This window comes from Juglans regia, chromosome 4 (genome assembly GCF_001411555.2).
Source record: "Juglans regia cultivar Chandler chromosome 4, Walnut 2.0, whole genome shotgun sequence".
NCBI lineage: Eukaryota > Viridiplantae > Streptophyta > Magnoliopsida > Fagales > Juglandaceae > Juglans > Juglans regia.
In genome coordinates this window covers 10,649,087-10,673,937 of record NC_049904.1, presented here as the reverse complement: position 1 = coordinate 10,673,937, position 24,851 = coordinate 10,649,087, and the positions used below count along the sequence as shown (strand labels likewise).

General features: G+C 36.6%; 1 protein-coding gene across 1 annotated transcript; it reads right to left on the bottom strand.

The window, feature by feature from the left end:
• Positions 1 to 3,451: 3,451 nt before the first annotated feature.
• Positions 3,452 to 5,198, bottom strand: LOC108992533 (transcription factor MYB60-like). The gene is made up of 3 exons (XM_018967132.2): positions 5,000 to 5,198; positions 4,657 to 4,786; positions 3,452 to 4,393 (listed from the first exon to the last, which is right to left on the bottom strand). The coding sequence occupies exons 1-3, from the start codon at positions 5,130 to 5,132 to the stop codon at positions 3,688 to 3,690; spliced, it is 969 nt and encodes a 322-aa protein (XP_018822677.1). The 5' UTR covers positions 5,133 to 5,198; the 3' UTR covers positions 3,452 to 3,687.
• Between the last annotated feature and the right edge of the window lie 19,653 nt (positions 5,199 to 24,851).

Sequence of the window (24,851 nt, the reverse complement as noted above, 5' to 3'; positions counted from 1 at the left end):
AAAATCTGAAAGGAAAAGGTAACATATTAATGTTAATCAATGAAACGATCGAGCGCCTGTGCTTGCAACTGAGAGATCCGACTTCATGTTAAACCTAGATAATAGTTTTAAAGAAAATAGGTCATGAAATTAATGTATCATGATGATATGCACGCGTCATTGGGTCCTCATCACATGCAACAAATAGTACTACTACGCTATGCATCGTCATCACTACTTAAGAAGCATTTATAGGTGATCTATATAAATATATATATATATATATATATAGGTGGGTGGAATTGATCTGATAAATAAATCCTTAAAATAACCTATATGGTATCATGTATATAGAATATTCACTTGTCATATTTACAAATGGGTAGGAAAAAATTTCAAAACTCTAGTTGTTTTAGAAATTGTTATGATTTCATGTAATTATACATCAAATCTATTTTATAATAAAAAGTATTTTACAATTAGACATTTTATATTAAACGACGATCGTAACTTGTAAGCTTCATTAATTTGTAAAATTCACGATAGTATGTATGTGCATGCAGTATGATTTGGTAGTGGTTTAAAATTAACATAAAATTGAACGAATTAAAGTGAAATAAAGACAGTTCCTCTGCTTACCAATCATGAAACTAGTACTGCTGCAGAAGCGCGTACGTACGTAGTATTTTGTCAAATGCGAGACCGACGCGTTGTACCATAATACATGTGTACTCAGTAAAAATAATAATAATACATGTGTACGTACGTACGCTCCATTGATAATATTAAAGGTTCGGTGCCACCACATTCGCAGGACTGCCGGAGACTGCATATACGCTCCATTTTTTTCATCATTTTTTTTTTCCTTAAACGAGTTTATATGTACTCAACATGGAAGAATATAAGAAGAAGAAGATTCCGAGGGGCTTCCTCAATTTAAGAGAGATACTTATACCCCCAAAAGTAGGAAAAGTAAAAACAAGTCGTTCTCCAAATAAAAAAGGAAAATGCTATTATATTGTTTGAATTTGTCCTCTTCATTTTGATCGTTCATATATTTTATTTTTTATTATATTTTTAGTTAATAATTAAAAAAATTAACTTTTAGTGTATTAGTGTATTTTTTATATTTTTAAAAAATATTTAAATATGTTAAAAAATATAAAAAAAGAAGAAAGAAAAAATAAAAAAGTAAATTTGTGCAAAGCCGCACACCCAGCCTCTGGACGACAGCCTAGCACAACACATAAAAAAATTGGGTTCTAAACTTCCACTCCCGTTTGGTATATATATATATATATATATATATATATATATATATCTCAAAGTGGCCAAAGGGGGTAACAAAAGCAGTCTTATACCTATCTGACTCGGCTATTTAGATTTGTCAAAAACTGGACTTAAGGTCAAACTTGGAGAAGACTACAGCATCACTTAATCTGTGAATTAAGTCATTCTTATTGGAAATAGGGTACCTAATCCACTCTAAGACCTTATTTAAGGATTTGTAATTAATGACTAGTCGAGGAGTTCCTATTTCTATATATATATATATATAAAAGGTCATTAATTCCTTCACCGCAAATAAATGAGTCCAGCAAATAGACCTAGATCTTATTTAGTTTTCGGCTAACCAAGTAGCATTCTTTTAGCATATGAGTAAGCTCGCATGGATGCATTTCTTCACTCTTAAAACAGTAAAAGAAAATGTTGAGAGGTGGCTTGAATCTAGTTAAAAAAGTGCCTCTTCAATCTGGTCGCTCGAGTGCTGTCTCTATAGCTCAAGCGAAACCTCGACTTGAGAGTTCGCTCGACACTCGCTCGACGGTCAGTTCGAGCAAGATGCAAAATCCTAATGTTCGCTCAAGCGCCTCTTGGCACTCGCTTGAGCGAATGTTCGAAATTTAGGGTCCGTTGTTTCAGTATAAATATGAAACGACGTTCATTTGCATGGGTTACAAGTTTCAGTTTTTTGTGAGGTGCTGCAGCTCAAGAGAGAGAAGTGAGAGATAGATAATTCTTTGTAAAGAATTTTGTGATTCATCTCCTGTACTCCATATTTGTTGATAGTATATTTATTGAGACCGACCTCTCCAGTGGTCATAGGCTCACATTGAGCCGAACTATTTAAATCTTCTATGTGTGATTGTCATTATTTTCTTTTGTTTATTTCTGCTGCAATACTTTAAATTTAGCATTTTAATAACCAGTTTATCCCAAAAAAAAAGAAAAAGGAAAATCCCATTTCTAAGTATATAATTTTCCTTCTTACCATTTTGTCAAGGGTAAAGGACTGTTGGCAGGTTATGATTGAAGGGGTATCTGTGAAGTGGCCAAATAGCAGAGAGAGAGATGTGAGGAATCAAATCCTTCTATGCATACTGTGAAAATTTATATGCATGGGTAGTCCATAAGATCAGCATTCCAGCTTCTCACACCGAAAGATGAAGAATGTCACATGTTTCCCTCTCCTAATTTTCCTAAAAGAAAGACCTTGGCCCAACCATTTCCCTCGTTGGGATGCAAGACTTTCGTGAAAGCATCCTATTTTACTTATATGGCTATTACACACTTTCCTGTATCATGCGTCCCTCATCGTTTCTTGCTTCGTATATGTACGCTGTATTGTTAAGCACATAAGAAGTAGTTGAGTTCTTATAATCTCACAAAATATTTATTTGGGATTTCTACGTTTAAGTAAAAGCCATAGTTTTATTTTCTTTTACTTTGATAAGGGGGATTTGGTGGTACAAGATTTCCGGACATAACCCATGAGAGGGAGGACCGAGAACGGGCCATCGGACTGCATGTCCGTTATTAAAAGCAATAATTTGTGGACTATTATTTAGAGTTGGAGACACCAATTTAATAATATATATATATATATATATATATATATTCATATAAACAAAAGTCTTAACATTGTCTTCGTCTGAAAGTTTTCCATTCTTTATAACCTACTTTAATATTAAAAAAATAGAGAAAAGTAGTATGATCAATTCCCAACAAATGGCCTTTAATAGATAGACGGTGCATTAATTTCTTCCCTTTCCTCTCTTAAATATTTGATTAAAGAAAAATGTTAAATGTACTTAAAAAAATTTATAAAAAATTTAGTTCTCCATATGTCAATTATTAATATATTGAATATCATAAAATTTGAATTTAAAAAAAAAACTAACAAAATAAATATTATAAGTAAAAATGTAAGCTAAACTGTAAATATATGTACCACTACTCTTGATTAAAACCACCTGTAATTGTTGGTCTAATCAATCTGACCAATATGATCTCGTGCATCACAATTGGATACGATAGAATGATTAAAAAAAAAGAGTAATACTATATGCAGTCATGGAGTGTACGAGTGCTGTGTAGTTATTTTAAAAAAGGATGGAGTTCACAATTAAAAAATTATTATTTTTTATGTAGATTCCTTATTTATTTATTTTTTAAAATGATTACACAATACTTACACACTCACGATTGAAAATTATCATTTCTCTGAAAAGGAAAATCGCCAATATTTGTTGTAGTAAGTGTAACTAGCTGATTACTATGACAACTCTTTGTCAATACAAACTAATTTAGGAATAAGACTAGTGTCACTTGAGATAATTCATTAAGAAATTCTAAATTACATGCTTTTGCAATGACGGATTCGAATCATATATATCTACGAGCTTTCTGAAAGAATTAATCGTGATCTTAGAACATTTGAGACAAATCCATCATTTGATCATCCTCTACTTGACCAGCACTTTCATCCAAGAGCCACTTCTCAAGAAATGACAATGGAGGATTTTTCTCAGATCTCAGTTTATTTCTCTCCGTCGTTACATTAACTTTCTGATCACAATTTGCAGCAGCAGTTTGAGGACTCTGATCGGGCACAGAATCGCAGGTCGACTTGTCCCACGCTGCATTGTTCATATTCTCGAAGGATAACATCGAATCAAACTCTTCTTGAGAGATCAAATCACCATTACCTTCTTGTTCGTCTTTGGGTTGGTAGCACTGAAGAAGATTAGTCATCTCCGCGGAGTTGCCGAAATCGCACTTTTTTTCATTGCTTTCTTCATCAAGTATTTTGTTTTGGGGTCCTCTGAGATGGGTGTCAGTCTTTGGTGAAGATCTCATCCAGCCTTCTAGAAGTCGTGAAATGTTCTCCGTGCTTGAGGCATATGTACAGGACTGGTTTAGCCTGAGAGATGGGGCAGGGTTGGAGATGATATCTAAGTTTCTACTCTCATTGAAGCTTTTGGTTACAGACTGAGTTGTAGTTGAGTCTGATGCTACCGTTGGATCCAAGACTGAATGAAATTTCTTCAGCTTCTTCTTCAGGTGGGTGTTCCAATAGTTTTTTATATCATTGTCTGTCCTTTGCGGGAGGTAAGAAGCTATGGCAGCCCATCTGGTTGAAGGAAGTTAATTTTCAAACTCAGATATGAAAGGTACAAGTTTCAGCAAAAGAAGAAAAATGATGTATATATAGTAATTACAAAATACTAAGTTTATTTCACTGCGAAATTATAAAGAACGACTAGAATGTTCTCTGTTGCTGAATTTTGTTTCTTCCCTTTCTTTTTCACTCATTCATTTATGTGTATATGAACATGAGAATTAGTAAGAATAAAGAGAAAATTGCCAGAAATAAGTGTGATTTTTGAAGATTACTTGTTACCCAATAAAGCTTGAAAATGTATTATCATCCCTTCTTCATGGGGAGTGAAGTTCCCTCGTTTGATTCCTGGTCTGAGGTAGTTTGTCCATCTAAGCCTGCAACTTTTGCTGCACCTTAATAACCCTTTTGCGGACAAAAAGAGATTGGTCATTCAGTGCATCGGGAAATCCGAAACTCAAAAAAAAAAAAAAAAAAAAATCCCAAACAAAATATTGAAATTTCATTCAAGTTTATGGAACTCGATATAGAATTATATAGATAGAAACCTTTAAGAACATCTTAAAGGTAAAAGAAACCAAACCACTGAAGACTTTGGATCTATGTTCTTACACTTACCAGTCTTGGTAGGCACTGATCTCCAATTTCCTGGACCGTGTTCTTGGATGTAAGAGACTAGGATGATGTCCTCCTCAGGGGTCCATGGCCCCTTCTTGACGCCAAATTTATCGAAGCAAGGAGGCCTCCCCATGCCGTACTTTCACCTCTTCTCCACACAGACACTCTTCAGATTTCTGTGGACCTTTTCAAATAGAGTGGTGGACATGTGAGTGCTTTTATAAGTAATATGCACGGTGACTTAAAGAAAAGTGAAGCTCTTTTTTCACACTACAGACTACCCTGCTGAGTCACCTGGCAATTAACTGAGAAATAATAAAAGAAACACTGATTTTTCATTAAAAATTAGATTATTTTTTGGTATTTTATTTGTTCATACTGTAGGTTGTGTTTGGTTGTTAGGCCAACTCAACTCATCTCAAATCAATCATTGATGAGATCCACTACTTTTTCAATTATCCATAAAAAAAGTCAAACTTATATCAACTTACTTCATACATTTTAACCTAAAAATATAAATTCATTTCAATTTAAAAAAGTTAAACCCATCTCAATATAACTCATAAAATTATATTATTCACAACTCAATTCACTCATCTCAACATCCAAACGCAGCCCTAAATTCTTTTCTTTCGCGTTATACAATTAAAGTCCCAAAGCGAATTATGTCCAATATACCAGGACAACAGATGGTGTTAGGTAGTGGTGGGCAGTGAGGCCCCGTCGCCCCGCCCTGTTCGCCCCACCCACATCTGGGGCGTCTAGCTGAGGCAGGAGACGAAGGGGGCCAGCCCTGCTCCGATTTTCTAGCACCCCGCATATATATTAGATATTAATAATAATAATAATATATATATAATTATAGATGAAAATAAAAAATAAAAATCCCATGTCACATGGGGTTTTTTTTTTTAAAACACTCTAGACCAAAATGTCTAGGGTGTTAAGAGCTCCCTGCTACTCCCCCCTCCCCTGTTTCTCTAACCCTTCTCACTTCACTCTCCGTCACTCACTCTCTCTCTCTCTCTCCATCCATCTGTTGTACGCTTACGCCATCATCGTCTGCCTGCATCTCCGTTGCCGAAGGTAAGTCAACTTGAGCCTTGAATCCAAAGTTTTAATTTTTTTTTTTTTTTTGAGTTATGGAGATTGAAGGAAGGTTGGCATTAAATGGAGGAGTTGGGGATGAGATTGTGTCTTTGTAAACTGTGTACTATGGAGATTTGATTGTACATGTGTTCTGAATCTTTGATGTTGTGATTTTGTATTTCGGATTGGAACCTTAAACTAATTTAGGGTTTCGGATTGGACCATATTCTTAAAGAAAAACAAGATATATTATATAATAAGACATGAATTAATTTATTTCCTTAATTTGTTATCATGAAAAAATATTATTAGAATGTTGACAAGTATATAAATATGTGAAATAAGGAAGATAGAGAGCATGTTCTTTGAATATATAATGGCTTGTTGTGAGACTTATCCAAAAACTTTGTTTATTTCATCTTCTCAGTATTTAGTAGGGGTGTAAAAATTAATCGGGAAACCGGAAAACCAGTCCGGACCCGCCCAAACCGATGGAACCGGTATGGGATCCGTTCCCTTAGTTCCAAAACCGGCCGATACCGGTCCGGTTTTGATTGTATACATTTTAGGACCGTACAGGACAGATTCACTATATTATATATTTTAAATTAATTTTTTAATATTATATATAATTTTTATATATAATAATAAATTATAATTATATATAAGATAATTTTATTATAATTTATAACATAAAATTTTAATTTTAAATATGAAAATTTATTTGATCATATGCTTTAAACATTAAATATATATATTAATAACATTTTGTGGCCTAATAAATCCTCAACATATTCATTTTGATAAATACGTAATATAGTAGTATATTAATTACATTCGCTTTAATTAATTAGTAAACTATTGTATACTAATGTATATACTATTTTATACCCTAATACTAATACTATTAAAACCAGAATCGGTAAAATCGGAGGTACCGGTTTAGAAGAGTAATCAGTTTTAAATTGCAAAACCGCTGCATACCGGTTTAGTCCTAAATTTTGTCCAAAACCAGATTGAACCGGTTACAACCCTAGTATTAGAAACAATCTCGACCTATTTTAACTCATTTGTTTTTTAAAGAATTTAATTAAATCACCAACAATAACAACTTATAATTATATACTGTTATTCTTAATTACCACCTTGTGTATCGTTTAATTCCTAGAAATTAAGAAACTAAAGGCAAATTAAGATGCATGTAATTGAATTTCCGCTGCAGTATGACTTCACCGTATTAGACCCCGACCCATCATTTCCATTTGCCATAGGTTTGTAAATTTGTATTGTCCCTTAATTATTTTTGTATTTATATAATTTTTTTATCTAATTATTTTTATAATGATATTGTCATATGCACAGCTCAAGCCTTAATCCTAATCCCAAGCCCAATGACCAAAATTCAAATGATATATTCCGAATATCTCATCTTGATCCCCATCTCATCTTGGTTAGTCAGATTTTAGTTTGTAATTTTTTTATTTCTAATAGTTCTTTGTAATTTTAATTTTTGTTCCTTGTTTATAATTCTAATTTATCTTTTTATTAAATTGTTAATGTTTCAGATTTTATGATCTCACAACTCACAACAGACAGCACTAAACTCTAATTACGTCTTTCCACCCTTAGGCACCAGCCCCAAATGTCAAACAGCTCACTTAGTAGTTACTAGTTAGTTCAGTTGTATTTAGTGATTCAATTATTTGTAATGTTGATACAATATCCCTTTTATGTTTGTAATTTTGTAATTGTTTTCTCTTAATTTGTATTATTGTAATAGGTTAATTATTATTATTAATTTATTAGGTATGAGTAGTGTTTCATAGTTCATTTTTTCTTAATTTGTATATTATTTTTACTATTGCAAATTCTTTTTTTTTTTTTTGTTATTTATATTTTTTTTGTTAATTTTTGGATCCAAAACGAACTTAGATTTTGGGTCATTCCTGCTTTTTCTGGGCCAATGGCCCATTTGAGGAGGGGGGACAGATAGGGAGTCTGCCTCCACACCCCCATACCTGGACGGTGTACCCCATCCCCACACACCGGGATCGTGTGTCGGAAGTGAAAAGCCCACCCTTGACCCATGAGGAGTGGAGGAAGGGGGCTATCCTACACTGTATCGTGCGGGAGGCACCCCTAATTTTAGTGATGGGATGAGAATAGTTCCCGTTGCGTAGCCCATTCGTTTAATAAAATTAAGCCCAGTGCGAAAAAAAAAGAAGTTAATGCAATTATTTGTTCGCTACAGTTTTCTTGTGTTCTCAAGGCTCAATCAAAGTTTGGAAGCAAATTTCACTTTTGCCACCCTAAATTGATCGAGAAAGAATAAAATATTTCAGCCCCCACACCAATAAAGCTCCTTGAGAATCTACTCGCGTGGTACGGGATTTAACTTATACCCACAATGATTTAGGGTACCACTGTAGTACCGAACCCCTACTCTTATAACATAATCACATTTATTACATTAAAAGAAAAAATACTTTACTAGCCCTTATAAGCTCGACTTGTAGAAGGGATTAGTATATCAACATCAAAGCTTGGAAAAAGATTTACAATATCAACATCAAATTTTGGATGTCTACCCACACTACAACTGGATTAGCCTTTCTCGCGTTTTATTTTAGGGCAGATTGCTATTGGCCGCAATATGTTTCTTTTAAATGCGATATACGCGTTCAGTTATGCTAACTGCCAAGCTAATTCAGCACTAAGCAAAATTGTACAACCCTTGGTACAAAGGACATGGCATAAACCAAATAAGGGAGTCTATAAAATAAATTGGGATGCTGCTACAAGATTTTCTGAGGGAAGGATTGGTATTGGAGTGATTGCTAGAGATTCCCAAGGGTAGGTGATTGGCACATTACAAGCTCTCAAACCAATGAACTATGAATCTTTCACTATAGAAGCCTATGATTTTCTGTTAGTTGCACTTTTTTGCAAAGAGATGGGGCTGTCAAAGGTTATACTTGAAAGGGATGCTATGCAAGTTGTATCCGTGACAAACAAGGGTGAAACTGATTTGAGCTTAGGTGGTCTAATAATTGTAGATGCCAAATGAGTATTAATAGCTCTCAGATCATGGTATGTTGTTCATACAAATAGAAAAGCTAATATGGTAGCTCATATATTGGCAAGAGTTGGGCTTGACCTTGAAGAAGACAAGTATACATTGGAAGAAATTCCATCATGTATTCAATCCACTGTATTAAGTGATTTGATATAATGTCTTCTGTTATCAATGAAATTCAGTTTCATTTAAAAAAACATAAACTCATTATGCAAAATGCGCGTCTATTGAAATATGAACAATACTTCATCGAATTTGTGTAAACTTTCAACACATTTTCTATGACTTTGGTCCGATGTAAAAAAATTATACAAAGTGATACAAACATCACTAAACTGGATGGTAGCTTGTTGCTTCAAAATTACTGTTTTGTCATGACTATATGGCAGCAAGTATAATAAGGCCAAGAGTTTCATTGCAAATAGGGAATTTCCCATAAAATCCCTAGTTTCTTGCATGAACAATCTTGCCCATCTTTCATACTCGTGATGAAAATTGATATTTGTAGTCCTATTGTGTGCAAACTTTGCTCATTTCTTTTTAAAATCTAGGACCGATATGAAAAATGATTTTTTTAATGGTGGACCTCACTTTTTTTTCAAAATGAGTACATGGAGCTTGCACACCCTAGGACTATATCTAGCAATACTCCATTCGTGATTTATATTTGAAACTTCCAATCTGAGCAACCCTTCTCCAATTCAAACCTTCCATTACCTTAGATTTGAGCACCCATTGTGGAGTCTAGTTCCTCGATAAGGAACCTAGCAAGGATCTACGGTGTTGGCCAAGGGTGTCGGCCAATCAGTCCCCAGGTTTGGTCGGATTAGACATGCCTCATCCAAATGGAAGTGCATGTGTGTGGTTATAGATGTAACATCACAGTGGAAAAGATAGAGGTTTAGTTGGTAAACAAAGACATTGCAGTACTAGAAGTCTAAATCAAACCATATAAACAAACAATGACATTTTCCATTAATTCCATTCTTAGAAATACGTACAACCCAAATATTGTAATGTCCCGACCTTGAGGTGGGACATTTTAGAAAATGAGACAAGAGTTATTGATATTTTTAGAACCTTTTACTTTCATACCTAGGGTGCAAGCCTCTACGTTATAATATAAAACGTGCTTTGAGAATAAAAGAGGTTTACAGCTGAAAACATCAAACTTTAAATAAAAAGGCCTCTCATACATTTAAAACTCTCATGCCTAGACTTTCGTGCTCTTCTCCTCGGGCTGTGTCTGTCCTGATGCGTTCTGCTCATTTAGTTCTTGTGGGGGGAGGGGCATACATAAAAACTAAAATGAGTCGAATACTTAGTAAGCATTACTTCATACAGTAAAAATAGACTAACATAGATTTTCATTCATGCATTCATCACTCCATATGTACCTTACATACATAGGACATACATTCATTTTGAGAACATCACTAGGAGGGATTTTTCTTAAAAAGGGGTTCACTTTTCGTAAATCATTTCTCCCGCTAGTTCCTTCATTTCTTAAAGATTTTGAGCATACATACATTCTCTTATCACTTTCCTTTGGCTGGTACACAATGTTACACCCAGTGTGTTAGGGTTAGCGGTCTTCCTTTGGACTTGGATTCTGCCCATGGCCACAGGTTGGGAATCCCTTTTAGTCAAGAGGTAGCACTGGGTGCACTACCAGTACTACTTATCCGGTATTGCAATCTTCCCATTCCTTTGGTACCATCATTCATTCAGTTATGGCCATTACGTATTTTCATGCATTAAAACATTCATTTCCTTTCAGTCCTTTCTTTTCATTCAGTCCTTTCCTTTTCAGTCCTTTTCATTTATCATTTCATTCATGGAAAAACGTCGTTTAAAAGTATGAGCTTAAACATCATCTTTCAATGCATCATTTAAAACATCAGTTCATGGCATCATTTTTAAAACATCATTTAAAAGCATAAGGCATAAACCTCAACATTTCATTTTATAGAAAATAAAGACAATAGATACTACGTATAGTCATCCATTCACATGCATACACTTAATACTTGGGTTGCATAAAAAGGGGTTGCCAAGGAAGGCCATTACATACATATACCTTTGAACACTTATATTGAGCATAATTTTCATAAAACCTCATTTCATTTCGTTTCCTAAAGCATGATAAAGAGAAACATTTCTTTTTCATTTTCATATCTTTTAGAAAACTCTAAAAGAGTATGAACATAATACTTACCTGGTCTCCATGCTATTTTCATATTATGCAGTTCATTCATGTGCATGTTAGATGGCAACCTACATGCATACACATAATCTTGATGTCATTCTTAATCTAGTGCATAAGCAACTAAACTTATAAAACATAAACTACACTTCACTTGGATTTTCCTCACTAAGACACACTCTCCTTCTATCCCTCTCTTCTATGTTTTCCTTTATCATGTTTCCTCTTTCTAGGACCTTCTTGAAGTCACATTTTTCAAACTCAACGTTCTACTTCGAGGTCTTATCCTTTGAAGTGACCCTCTATGATTCACCTTAGGGTTTAGACGCTAGGATCTCCATCTTATTCTTCTTATTAACCTCATCCTAGTGCATGACTCAGGCCTACTAAGCCATGCATCCCAATCCTAGATAATATACATTTCACTTCCTACATTTGAGCCTACGCTTCCACATCGTCATCATCATCCTCATCCATGCATGTCACATGACTCTAAGCCAACTTTGAGGCTCAAACATCTTGTAACCATGCTTAGGACAGATTACCCATTACCTATGGTAACGCCATCCAGCACATGTATCTAACCAAACTACACATGTACCCTACTCCCTTTTATCACCTAAAATCAACATATAACATGTTGATCACCTGCTTGTGTAAACAAGCTCCATACTCTGATACCAACCTTCTTTTAACCCGACTAGCATGACTTTTCATGCTACCCTTACCTATTAACAGTTGATCCCAACACTTGGCACGACATGAGACTATTCATAGTTATACCTCCTGTCACATCACATAGCTCAAGGCTACTCTCAAGCTATACCGTGACCTTGTCATTTCACCTGGCATCCTACTACTTCACTTCTACACAACTCCTAACTCATCATGAGTATAGTTCCTCATGTACTCTTGTCACATCGTGACATCCTGTCACGTTCTTGCCACGTCACTATTACACCATTCCGTCACTTCACACATACAGTAGCCATAACACTACTACACAGTGAAACCCGCACTATGACTACTGGTCACATCACAACTATTTGGGGACACTGTTTCACAATTCCTGACACTACTTATCACACTCTACGCTCCTCAACTACGTAACCATCCATATCTTCATAACACACCACACGGTGCATCATTTCACCACATGGAGCACACTCCACATATACTCTCTTCATAACACACTACGTCATATCACCACTACGACACACGCCATACAGTGCATTACTTCACATGGAGTACACTCCATGTGTACTCCATGTGTACTCCCTTCACAACACACTACGCCACATAGAGTACACCCCACGTGTACTCTTTCCAATCTACCTTATGCCACGCAGAGTACATTCCACGTGTACTCTACGCCAAGCGAGTACACTCTACGTGCATTCCCTTCAATCCATACTACGCCACGCATCACAATTACGACACACACTTCACAACTACACTTTATAGCATAGTCCATAATATGACTACATAGCACACTTCCCAACTACGCCCAACACTTCATGTACACATCCACACTTCACATCACCACACTACACAGCGAACTCCATAACACAGCATAGTCTACAATCCAACCAACCAACTAACATACTAACGAGGATAAAGGGAAAGAGAGTTAGTTTGGATAACCCATGCGTTGCTCCTTGTTCGGCATGACCAGTGGCGTCGGAAGCCATTAACTTGGGCGGTAGCGGTCACTGCTATGATCTTGGAATGGGACTATTTCGGGAGGACAGATCTAGGGTTTCTCAACTAGATCTAGGCTTTGTCGGGTTTAAAGTGACTATGGAGGGTGGCTAACAAAGTGGGGAGCTCGTGGGTGGCTATGGAAAGGCCATACGTGGTGGCTATAGTCTTGTATAGTGGTTGTTCATGGTGGTTGGGGGCTGTTTGGGCATGGGGAAAGCTAGGTGTGGTCTTGGAAGGCTCTTGGTGGCTCGTGGTGGAGGCTAGAGGCGGAGCACGGCAGCATCTAGCCGTACAGTGCATCTGAAAGGGTGAGAGTGTGTGAGAGGTAAGGGAACGACTGGGGAGTATGGCTTGGCATGGATGAGCTTGAGGGAGTGCTAGTGGAGCTGTGGTGGCGAGGAGAGGTAGTGGGTGGTGTCGGATCTGGCCATCGGTGGTGAAACCCATGTGATAGAGAGTGAGGGAGCGTGTGGGAGGATGGGGGCTTAGCTAGGCATGGGGAGGCAAGGGAGAGGTCACCGGTAAGGGAGGAGGCTGATGGTGGTGGTACGGTGGCCTGGGAGGCGGCATACGACGATGTTAGGGAAGAAACCCGTGGGTTTTGTGCATGCGTACATTGGATAGGGAGAAGGGGCTGTCGTGGCCTGGGTTCGACAGTGGGGTTTCGTCACCGGCGTGAGGTGGGGCTGATGCTGGTGACGGCACTACAAGTGGCGGTGCGTGGGGGCTGGGCTGCTGAAAGAGAGATCGAGTGAAGGGAGAGGGAGACGTGCGGCATGAGAGGGAAGGAGGAGAGCGAGGGAAAAGGGAAAAGTGAGGGAAAAATGGAGGGAGCTAGGGTTTTAATCCCAACCCTTCATATTGGGATCTTAGATCTAACGGTGGACTTTAAACACTGATTTAACTAACTAAAATGAGAGGAATTAGGATAGAAATACTATATCATAAATTTAAACTCTACTTTAGTTTATAAAATAATATTCTTTTATCATTAAATAAATCATGTTGATAAAATGATTTTTCTACAATTATAATATTTTTGGAGCTCTTCAAAAATATTATAATTGTTTTACTTAAGATCAAGCTTGGTTCAATAACACTGGAAATATCCTATATAAATATTTATAGGGCATTTAAAATATTCGAGAGCTTTAAAACATTGGGCTTACTTTAAAAAATCACCCGCAATATTTAAAAACACAGCTTCAATATTTAAAATGAGTAGACAAGACTCGTGACCAATCAAGAGAGAAAGGCGATGGTCGTTACAAATACTTTGTTCATCGTCTAAAGGGTGGCAAACCGGATACAAGTGGTCACCCATTTTGAAAGGAATATATTGCAACACCACGCTCCTTCCTTCTTACGTACGCTCATTCTTTCTGACGTAAGCAAATTTCAAGGACGGAAATTATGTAATAGTCTGCCCTTCTCTCTAACGATTGCGAGTCTCGTCATGCATGCTGAATCTCGATGGCGTGTTTCTAAAGATATTATGTGATTCCTAAAGTTGTTTTAAATGCACTGGAAATATTTATATGAGGTATTTCTAGTGTTACTGAACTAAACTTGATTTTAAATACAACAATTATAATATTCTTGAAGAGCTCCAAAAATATTATAATTGGCGGAAATTATTTTAATATTAATTATTAAAATGATTTCTGTTATTTAAAATAATATGAGATTTAAATTATGTTGAAACCTTTAATTAATTTAATGGTTTTATCCTTTTAAATATATCAAATAGGACTTCATCATTTTATTAATGATAAAGGAATATTATTTTATAAACTAAAGTTTAATTTAAATAATATTCTACCTTAATTCCTCTCAGTGCTTTTAATTAGTTAATGTTTACGCATTTTCAAATCAGTATTTAAAATCCACAGTTAGATCGTTTTGAGAACCCCAAGATGAAGGGATTAGGATTAAAACCCAGACCCCCTCTCTCTTCTCCCTCACTTTTCCCTCCCCTCTTTCTCTCCTCCCTCTCCCTCATGCATACGATGTATGCCTCCCCCCTCTCACCCGATTCTTCCATAGCCTAGCCCGGTGCCGCCGCGCACCCCCTGGCCTCACCGCCACGACGAGGCCACCATGAAATCACCATCAGCCTCCTTTGGCCTTCCCTAGCCTAACCTAAGCCTAAACTGCCACTTTACATGGTGGACAGCCACTGTACGTGGGTTAGCTACCACGTACGACCCTTCCGACATCTTCAACTGTGACAATCAGCGAGCAATGCACGGGTTATCCCATCTATCCCTCTTTATATCGTTATTAGTTGATTGGTTAGGCTGTCGACTGTGCTGTTAGTATTGTGGAGTTGCTGTGTAGTATGGAGATGTGATGTGTTGTGTATATGAAGTGTTGGGCATATCTGTGTAGTGTGTTGTGTAGTGTTGTAGACTGTGTTGTAATGGTGATGTGGCGTCGTGTGGATTGGGAAGAGTGTGTACTCTCATAGTGTAGTGTGGAATAAAGAGAGTATATGTAAAATATACCCTCAGGGCGTATTGTGGAATGGGAAGAGTATACGCTGAGTGTACTCTGTGTGCTGTAGTGTGTATGAAGGGAGTACATGTGGAGTGTACTCCATGCGATGGAGTGATGCACCATATGGCGTGTATACCATAGTGGTGATGTGGGGTAGCGTGTGAAAATGAGTACACGTGCAGTGTACTTCAAAAGGTGTAGCGACACACCGTGTGGCGTGTCGTAGAGATAAGGATGATTGTGTGGTTGATAGGCATAGAGCGTGATGAGTAGTGTCGAAAACTATGGAACAGTGTCCTGAAGTAGTTATGGTGTAGCCTATAGTCTGAGGTGACGGGTGTCATCGTGAATGACTTATGGTTGGGAGTATGGGTGAAGTAGAAGAACAAGTGTAAGAGTGCGCAGCGGAAGCATGACTTGGGAATGTCACGAAGTGACATGGTTACTGGCAGTCGTGCTTACGATGGGTGAGGAGTTAGTGTAGAAGTGACATAGTAGGAATGTGACGAGATGTCACAATGTGACAGGAGTACGTGAGGGACCATACTAGTGATGTGTTAGGAGTTGGTGTAGAAATGACGTAGCGGGATGTCAGATGACGTGACACGGTCACGTTGTAGCTTGGGAGTAGTCTCGAGTTATATGACGTGAGATAAGACGTAGCTGTGAACGTAATCTTGTCGTGTTAAGTTTTGGGATGAACTGTCAAAAGGGACAAGTAGCATGAAGAGTCATGCTAGCCGGGTTAAGAGAATGTTGGTATTGGAGTTGGTGTTTGTCCCTACGAGCATGTGATCAACATGTTATATGTTGATCTTAGGTGATAAAGGGGTAAGATACCTGTGTAATGTGGTGAGACACATGTACCAGACGGATTCACCATATGTAATGGGTAATTTGTCCTACTCATGATTACATGGTGCTTAAGCCTCAGAGTTGGATTAGAGCCGTGTATGGATAGGAATGAGGATTGGTGTGAGCTAAGATGCATGGAGGTAGTAACAGGTGTACTGTCTAGGATTGGGATACGTGACTCCGTCAGTCAAAATCATGCATCGGAATGTGGTTAGTAAGAAGAGTAAGACCTTCTAGTGTCTTAATCCAAAGGTGAATCATGGGTTCACCTTAGTGAATGAGCACTCAAAGTATAACGTCGAGTTTGGAAGATATAGTGACCTTCTAAAGGGCATGTAAGAGCACGAGATAGAAGGAGAGTGTTCTAAGTGAAGTATAGCTCTACTTCTAAGTTTAAGTTGCTTATGCACAAGATAGAGAATGACATCAAGGTTATGTGTATGCATGTAGGTTTCCATCTGACATGCACATGAATGGACTGCATGATATGAAACAAGCATGGAGTCCAAGTAAGTATTACGTTCATACTCTTCTAGAGTTTTCTAAAAGAATATGGAAATGAAAACGAAATGCTTTTCCTTTACGATACAACACGAAAGATGTTTTACAAAAAACATGCTAAGTATAAGTGTTCAAAAGGTATAAGTATTATGGCCCCTCCTTGGCAGCCCCTTTTTACGCACCCAAAAGTATTAATTGTACGCATGTGAATGGATGAGTATATGTTGTATCTATTGTATGTATTTTCTAAAGAAAATCAATGAGGATTGAGGAGGTTGATGCCTCAAGCTTTAACTGATGCTTTAAACGACGCGAAGAAAGTGTTTTAAAATGGTCCTTATGAACTGATGTTAAAATGACCCTATGAACTGATGCTTTATGAATGTCACGAAAGATGATGTTTAAGCCCATACTTTTAAATGACGTTTTCCAATGAATGAACTGTTAAATGAAAATGACTGAATTGAAAGAAAAGACTGAAATGAAATAAACGTCTGCTGTATGAAAATACGTAACGGCCATATGAATGAATGAAAAGGGTACCAATGAATGGGCAGATTGCAATGCCGAGTAAGTAGTACTGGTAGTGCACCTAGTGCTGCCCCTGACTGAAAAGGGATTCCTAACCTGTGGCCACGGGCGGAGTCTGGGTCCAAAGGAAGACTGCTAACCCCAACACATGGGGCGTAACAGTGTGTACCGGCCAATGAAAGTGATAAGAAAGAATATATGAACGTATGAATGAATGAATGCATGAACTCTTTAAGAAACGAAGGCCCTGACGGGAGACACGTTTTATGAAAAGAAAACCCCTTTTAAAGAAAAATCCGTCCAGTGATGTTTTCAAAAGAACGTACGTATGCATGTACATATAGTATGTATGGAATTATGAATGCATGAATGAAAACCTATGTTATTATATTTTAACTATATGAAGTAATGCTTATGAGTCATTGACTCATTTTAGTTTTTATGCATAACCCTCCCCCACAGGGACTGAAAGAGAAATACGCGTCAGGACGAACACGGCCATTGGGAAGAGCATGGAAATCTAGGCATGAGTGTTTAAATGTATGAGAAGCCTTTTTATTGTTAAAAATGATGTTTTCCGTTGTAAACCTCATTTATTCTCAAAGCACATTTTATTTTATAACATAGAGTCTTGCACCCTGGATATGGAAGCAAAAAGTTTTAAATCGAACGGTAATTCCCGTCTTCCTTTCTAAAATCATTTTATAAAAAATCTCACCACAAGGACGAGCATTACATATTTACAATTTAAAATGATACATGGCTCCTAGAATGGAGACAAGCCTCTGTACTCAGGGTTCAGACGGTATCAGCTCTTCTTCCTTAGGCATCACCCCTAGGTCTAACTTTGGATCAAAGTCTATGGTTTCAATGATGAAACCATTGATAGGTTAGGTAGTTGTGACAAAACTGCAAATAAAAGATAATGTTTTTGAAAATTCAATGAACATGTTTATATATCAATGAAAGACACATATATGTATGCTTGGTGAGCAATCACCCTTTTTGGAATAGACACATAGATCCATAAACGTGGCAAGGAATCACACTCTTTGTGAAACACACAACACATACATATATAAGTATGGCGAAGAAGCATCCTTCGTGGAATTAATTTGCTATGAAATGTATTTTAAAACGTAAGTATTACCAAGGCAAGGAATCTACCTATGCGCCAATATGTAAATTTCAAAAAATGGTCACATGAAAATTGAATTTCATAGGCACAATTGACATCACATAGAGGTTCACAATGGTTACCACACAGATATCTCACGTAGAGAAAACATGTTGCACCAGGAAAACGTCTATCCGACCAACCAACTCGAAGACACCACACGTGATATGTCTGGAGGATTCTCCTTCCCGCCTATTAAGTGAGGCCAACACAATACCATTGCACCCCAATCATCGTGGGAATTCTCCTTCCCCTATGAAGCTCATGGCAGCATTTTGCAAGAATGGTTTGGGGGAATTCTCTGTCCCATCCCATGATGATCGATACATGTTATAGACTTCTCAAAGATAATGATTTCTCACATAGAGATAATGACTTCTTACATAGATATGAATGAAAATAGTAAACACATTCAAAGTCTCAAAAATTAGGAGTAAATATAAAAATAAACATAATGATGAAAATTATATTTATTCATGATCATAAAGGGAAAAGGTATAAAATATGCATATGCCACTTACATACAACATTCATCCCCACATTTTCCAATATTGTCTTAGAAGCTAACCTATCTCTCAACGTCGGGATCGCTACGTCGTTACGCTGCTCCTTTTTTATTTTTTCTAAAGAACTTTGACTCCACAAGTAATCAGGTGTTTAAGATCTGTCCAATCCCTTTTATAGGGTAGGACTGTCAGACATCCTTCTGACATACTTCTGACTCCATGTATGCTTAGATAGGAGTCATTTTGCCTCAACTATCATACTACAGGATGACAGAGATAGATGGCCATGGCATGGTCTCCATGCCCAATCCTTAGTCCTTCCTTGAATGAGGGTCTCATACATGGTGTTGGGCCATACCTCTTGATTTAGATCATGACTTGCCGAGTCGTAGCCTCTTATTCATACCCACTCTGAATGTGACCCTTCAGATAGAGTGTGGGCTTCTGTTGTAAAAGCCTGCCAGAAATTCGATGGATGAAATTCTTTAGGCTTTACGATTATCATGGAAACTTCAAAAATGTTTAACGAATTAAGTAATTGCACATGTTTTAGTCTGTCAACATATTCAATTTTACTACTCACTAGGGTGTCAGAAATGCAATTTTAATTATTTGAGGTACTTAGAAGTATGAGAATCATAATTGGTCTGTGCCCTCAGTCTCAGAAAAATATTTAGGATTGAGAAATGATAGTTGTGGTCGTGAGTGTGCAAGCTGTGATGCCCCCAACCTTCGCTTGGGATGGAAAGGAGATTTAGAACGTTGAGACATGTAACACAAGGTTATATACCACCGTACATGACAGTTAATATGAAATATATCATACAAGTGCAACTAGCAATATGCAATAATCACAGCAGAAATAAGGGTGAAAATATAATTTATGCCAGAATAACTAAAAACATCCTAATGCATTAGTGACCATCACAAGTTCAAAGTCAGATCGTAACAAAAACTGAGTACAACTAAGCATTAAAGTCTCCGAAGTTAAATCAAACGCTTCATGCATTCTAGAGCATGAAGAACTAAGGCTATAAGTATAAGGATCAAGTCTAGTCTCCTCTCGAGGTCAAGCTCCTCCTTAATCAGTCTGATCTAGTGCTCCATCTAATTCGTCCTCCTCGAATCTTGACACAACTTCTATCATTCCACTTGGAATGATAGTGGGTCCACAAAGGGTGAGATTTACATGAAATCTCAGTAAGTTAACAACCAATTTGCACAAAGATAAATTACGCATGAAGAATGATAAATATGAAATGCAGGAAAATTAGTGTCTCCCAACCAGATTCCTTAACATTTTCAGAAAAACTGAGACACATATTTTCTTTCAGAGAACACTTTTACTTCATTCGTCAAAAACATAATCTTATCATAACATTTCATTATTGTTTGCAATTCATATTTAATCGTAACATCATAATGTGTAGTAGCGTTACAATTCTTCATATGCACTGTGAGTACCTGCCGGTGGCCGTAGTACAATTCACGTTGAAACTATATTGTCTGCAGACTCATTTTCAATGCATTGATAATATAACATAACATCATAACGTGTACACCCACCAGCCTTATGTGTCATAAAAATTTGACTTCGCTCCGACGTTCTTTAAAAACAACTCATTCAAAGCCCGTTGACTGTTCTTCGTCAACCCAAGAGTTACCACTCCATTCTTAAACACTCTAGAATGGACAAAGGAGTTCTACTAGGATAACTCCTCATCCTAGCCTTTGTGGTCGTGAAAAAAATTATTTTTCATGCGATGTTGAAAAATATTTTTCATGACATGTGTATATGTAGCAAGCTTTCATATGAAAATGACATTTATAGATGAAACATGCTAAAATGATGAAAATATCACATGTCATGTAAATATGCACTCAATGTTTCATATAACATGATATTTTCTGCTCAAAATGATAAATAAAACATGAATGAAGCATTTATCAATAAATCATAAATAATCTATCAAGGTGTAAGTTAGAGTCTAACTTACAAACTTCCTGAGTTTTTGAAAAAGGTTGTAGCAGCTGAAATCAGATTTGTACTAAGTTAGGATTAATACTAATATGGATGAGGTTCATAGACAAAGGCTTCAAAAATATATATTTACAAAAATATATATTTACAAAAATACCCCTAAACTTTTCAAAATTGTCATTAAGGCCTTAAATTTTTACTATTTGCAAACAAACCTCAAATTCAACCAAATTTCATGGACCTCATATTTTTTATATTCTAAAGTCATCTAAACTCTTAGAATTATAAAATTCAAAATAAAACTAGCTCAAATACTCCCAACCCATGGCATGCACTCTAGTTGATGCCTTCAAGTGTTTTCAGCTATTGATCCCTATGAATGCATGCTTAAGCAACTTTCTTTAATCTTAAGTAGCCACTAAAGTCTTTAGAGCATTGACAATGGCCTAGCCATTGCCAACGCCAAGTGCAAATTTCACCTTTTTTGGTCACAAAATTCCTACATTGACTAGCTATAGCCATACTTTTTAGTTTTGAGCTACAGTAACTTTCCCCACCTAGTTATATTTGGCGACACACTATTGAAGGACCAAATGAGTTTTTCATTATTTTTCCTCAATTTCCCTCCCTTTCTGGTAATTTTTCTTGCCAAATTACTTTTCTTTTATGATGAGGTTTCCAACTGAGGGTACATTTATTTTCTATCATTATCAGCTTAATACACAATATAAAAATATTAATAGCAAAATATACTTATTTTCTGTTATAGTTTTTTTTTTTTTTTTGGTTAATACTAAGTAGTTGATTTGTGAATATCACAATGCTATGAATGTATGTAGCAATCTGGGTGCGTAAAGTTAATGTGCATCCGAGTGACTTGCCGTACTACAAATTAAAGTTAATAACTCTACTTGTTGGCAAAAGAAGAAGGATTGGCAAAAATTAGTTTGTTGGTTTCAAGAATTGTTGTATAATTTTTTTTATCAAATATTATTAAAATATATGAAGTGTATTTGCAAAATATGAAAAATAAATTTTGTCAAATATTATTAAAATATATAATATTATATTATTATTTTGACTTTAAAATAGCTAGTCCAATGTGGACTCAGATAGTCAAAAGTTAATACTATAGTCAAAATGTAAGATTCTAGCCAAATTTTGGACTTGGCAGTGGCTAGTCCATTGCCAATGCTCTTAATGATATAATAAAGGCTAATTCTTGGATAAGCAAGTTCATCTCAATACTTAATTATGGCTAAGAACCTTAATCTTCAATAATCATCCATTAATCAAGTTTGACATTCTTAGTGTAAATCATCAAAGTATGCTTTCAAAATTCTTCCAAAACATGTAAATTTCATTCTAATCCCAATCAGAAGGTTCCTATTTGCTTAATCATCAAGCTTCACGACTTAATCACAAACTTACTAAAACCTATGCTTGCTTTGATGATCAAAACAAGATAGAATTAAAACTTATCATGGCATGCTTTTAATTAAAAATAAAACATTCCATAATCATTCTAAGACATTAATATAACAAAACATACTTTAGAAATGCCATAAATAAATTTCCACTTAAAACCATTTAAACACTTAAATCATCCTTAATGAACCCAATTTTGAATTAAGCATGGTAACCTTTTTCTAAACTCAACCAAAATTCACTCCAACACTTGAAAACAATGCTTGAAATGTAAAATAAGATCAAGGGCAAGAAAACTTACAAATTCCGTAGCCCACTCAATCTCGAACTCACAAGAACTTCCAAGAACACTCAAACTCACTCACTTTCGGTTTCTCTCAAAACTAAAGGGGAAGATAGCTCTCTATGCTCAAGGGGGAGCTGGAGATGAGGTGTGGATGAAATTAGGGGGTGAAGGTACCTTTTATAGATGGCCAAGAGGGTGGAGGCGTTGGCCTTGGTCCATGGTGATTGGTTGAGGTGGGCGGTGGTGAAGGGCTGATTTTTTTTAGATTGCCTTCATCAGCTTGTGTCACCTTGTGCAGGGGGAATAGTGAACTGAAACCACCATGATTTCTTCCCTACAGTTGCTACATTTCTCTTGTGGATGCTGGTCAAGTCGTGGTGCAGAAGAGAGATGAGAAAATTCATCAAAACCACCCAAGGGGGCTAACGGGTTCAAGTGGTTTCCTTGGGCAAATTTGATCATCACTTTGACTCTTCTCCTTGACTCTTCTTCAAGGCTGAATTGTGCGGAGGTAAGGTCATTTCTTGAAGCCTTTTTCAGGTGGTAGAAGATGGATGGTTGGCTACCAAATGAATCATAGAGGTGCAGCTCAAGAAGGTGATGCATGTCGAGTGAAGGGGTCTTGGATGCCTTTCAGTTTTTGGTGCCTTCTATGGGTGGTGAAACTTGGTCAAATGCTCATGATGACCATGGGGCCTCTTGGGGATTGGGTGGTGCTAGAGGTGGCGTGTGGTGGTGGCTTAGCCATGGTAGGTGGGTGGTTGAAACTCAACCCAACCTGTTCCCATTCAATTAGTCCCCTAGTGTAATTCGGTTTTGGAAACCAAATTGCATCCAAAGCTTCGTTTGGGTTTAAAGGGGTTATAAGAAGTGTCTAAGGACCATATTACCTCTGAGAAAAAGGAACAAAAATATTGGGCATAAGGGCAAAACAGTCCATGCACTCGAAGGGCATACTACATATGTGCCAATTGGTGTAGTTTTGGAGTTTGATATGTCATTTCCTCTAATGACATGTGTTTATCTAGGATTTTAGTATGATCTAAGAGCGATGTAATTGAGTAATAAAATAAGAAAATTTCAGATCAAAAGGTTAAAAAAGATTAAGAAAGAACATTAAGCTTCAAACCAAGGTTTAAAGATCATTAATCTTGGGTAAGTTAATTAATGGTCTTAACCAAATTTTAAAACTTAATTTGGGTACTTAGGGTATGACATGGGCTTAAGAAAACCCATGGTATATTGCATTGAGCTTTCAATTTGAAGAGTGAAGTAAAACAAAACATGGGTTTGGGCCTTGTGGGCTTAAAAGGGTCAAGAGTGTGGGTCAAGGGCTCATGGGCTTAAGTGAGAGGGGCCTTGTTTCCAAATTTTGAAGATTTAAAAGAGGCCTCAAGTCTACAAAGGTGAGGCTTGAAAGGGCTTGTCTTGACCTAATTGGGCCATGGGTGAATTCTACACCAAGTTTGGCCCAAGGGCCTTAAGCCTTTCTTATACAAGGCTATCTTGAATTCCTAAGAGGCTTGGTTTAAGGCTTTAAAGACTTGGCCCATAAATGTTCTAAGGTCCTACAGGCCTTACTAGAATCATTAATGGGCTTGCTTCTCTAACTCTTTGCTTAATGATACTAAGTACCAATGTCTAAGCTAGTCTCATTGTCAACATTGAAGTAAGTAAATAAAATAATCAAACAAAATAATAAAATAATAAAATAAATATATATATATATATAAAGCCCAAAATCATAAGCTTGATCTAGAGTGTTTAAAGATTAATCCTAATGGTTAATTAGGCGGGTTGTTATATAAGCATCGTGCAATCACTTTGAAAAAATTGAATAAATATGGGACCCACATGAAAAAAATTAATTTTTTAATAGTGGACCCCACTCTTTTTAAAGCGACTGCACGGTGCTTGCATACTCCACAACTAAATGTAGCATTACTCTTTATGGCGCAATAAAATGGTTTTCGTTTTCCAAACAACAGCTATTCCAAAATGCGTTCTAAATTG

Coding starts and splice junctions, on each gene's coding strand:
- LOC108992533 (XM_018967132.2), bottom strand. CDS start 5,132: ATGGGGAGGCCTCCTTGCTTCGATAAATTTGGCGTCAAGAAGGGGCCA. Junction 4,787..4,999: donor ATCAGTGCCTACCAAGACTG/GTAAGTGTAAGA, acceptor TGTCCGCAAAAG/GGTTATTAAGGTGCAGCAAA. Junction 4,394..4,656: donor CAAGCTTTATTGGGTAACAA/GTAATCTTCAAA, acceptor TCCTTCAACCAG/ATGGGCTGCCATAGCTTCTT.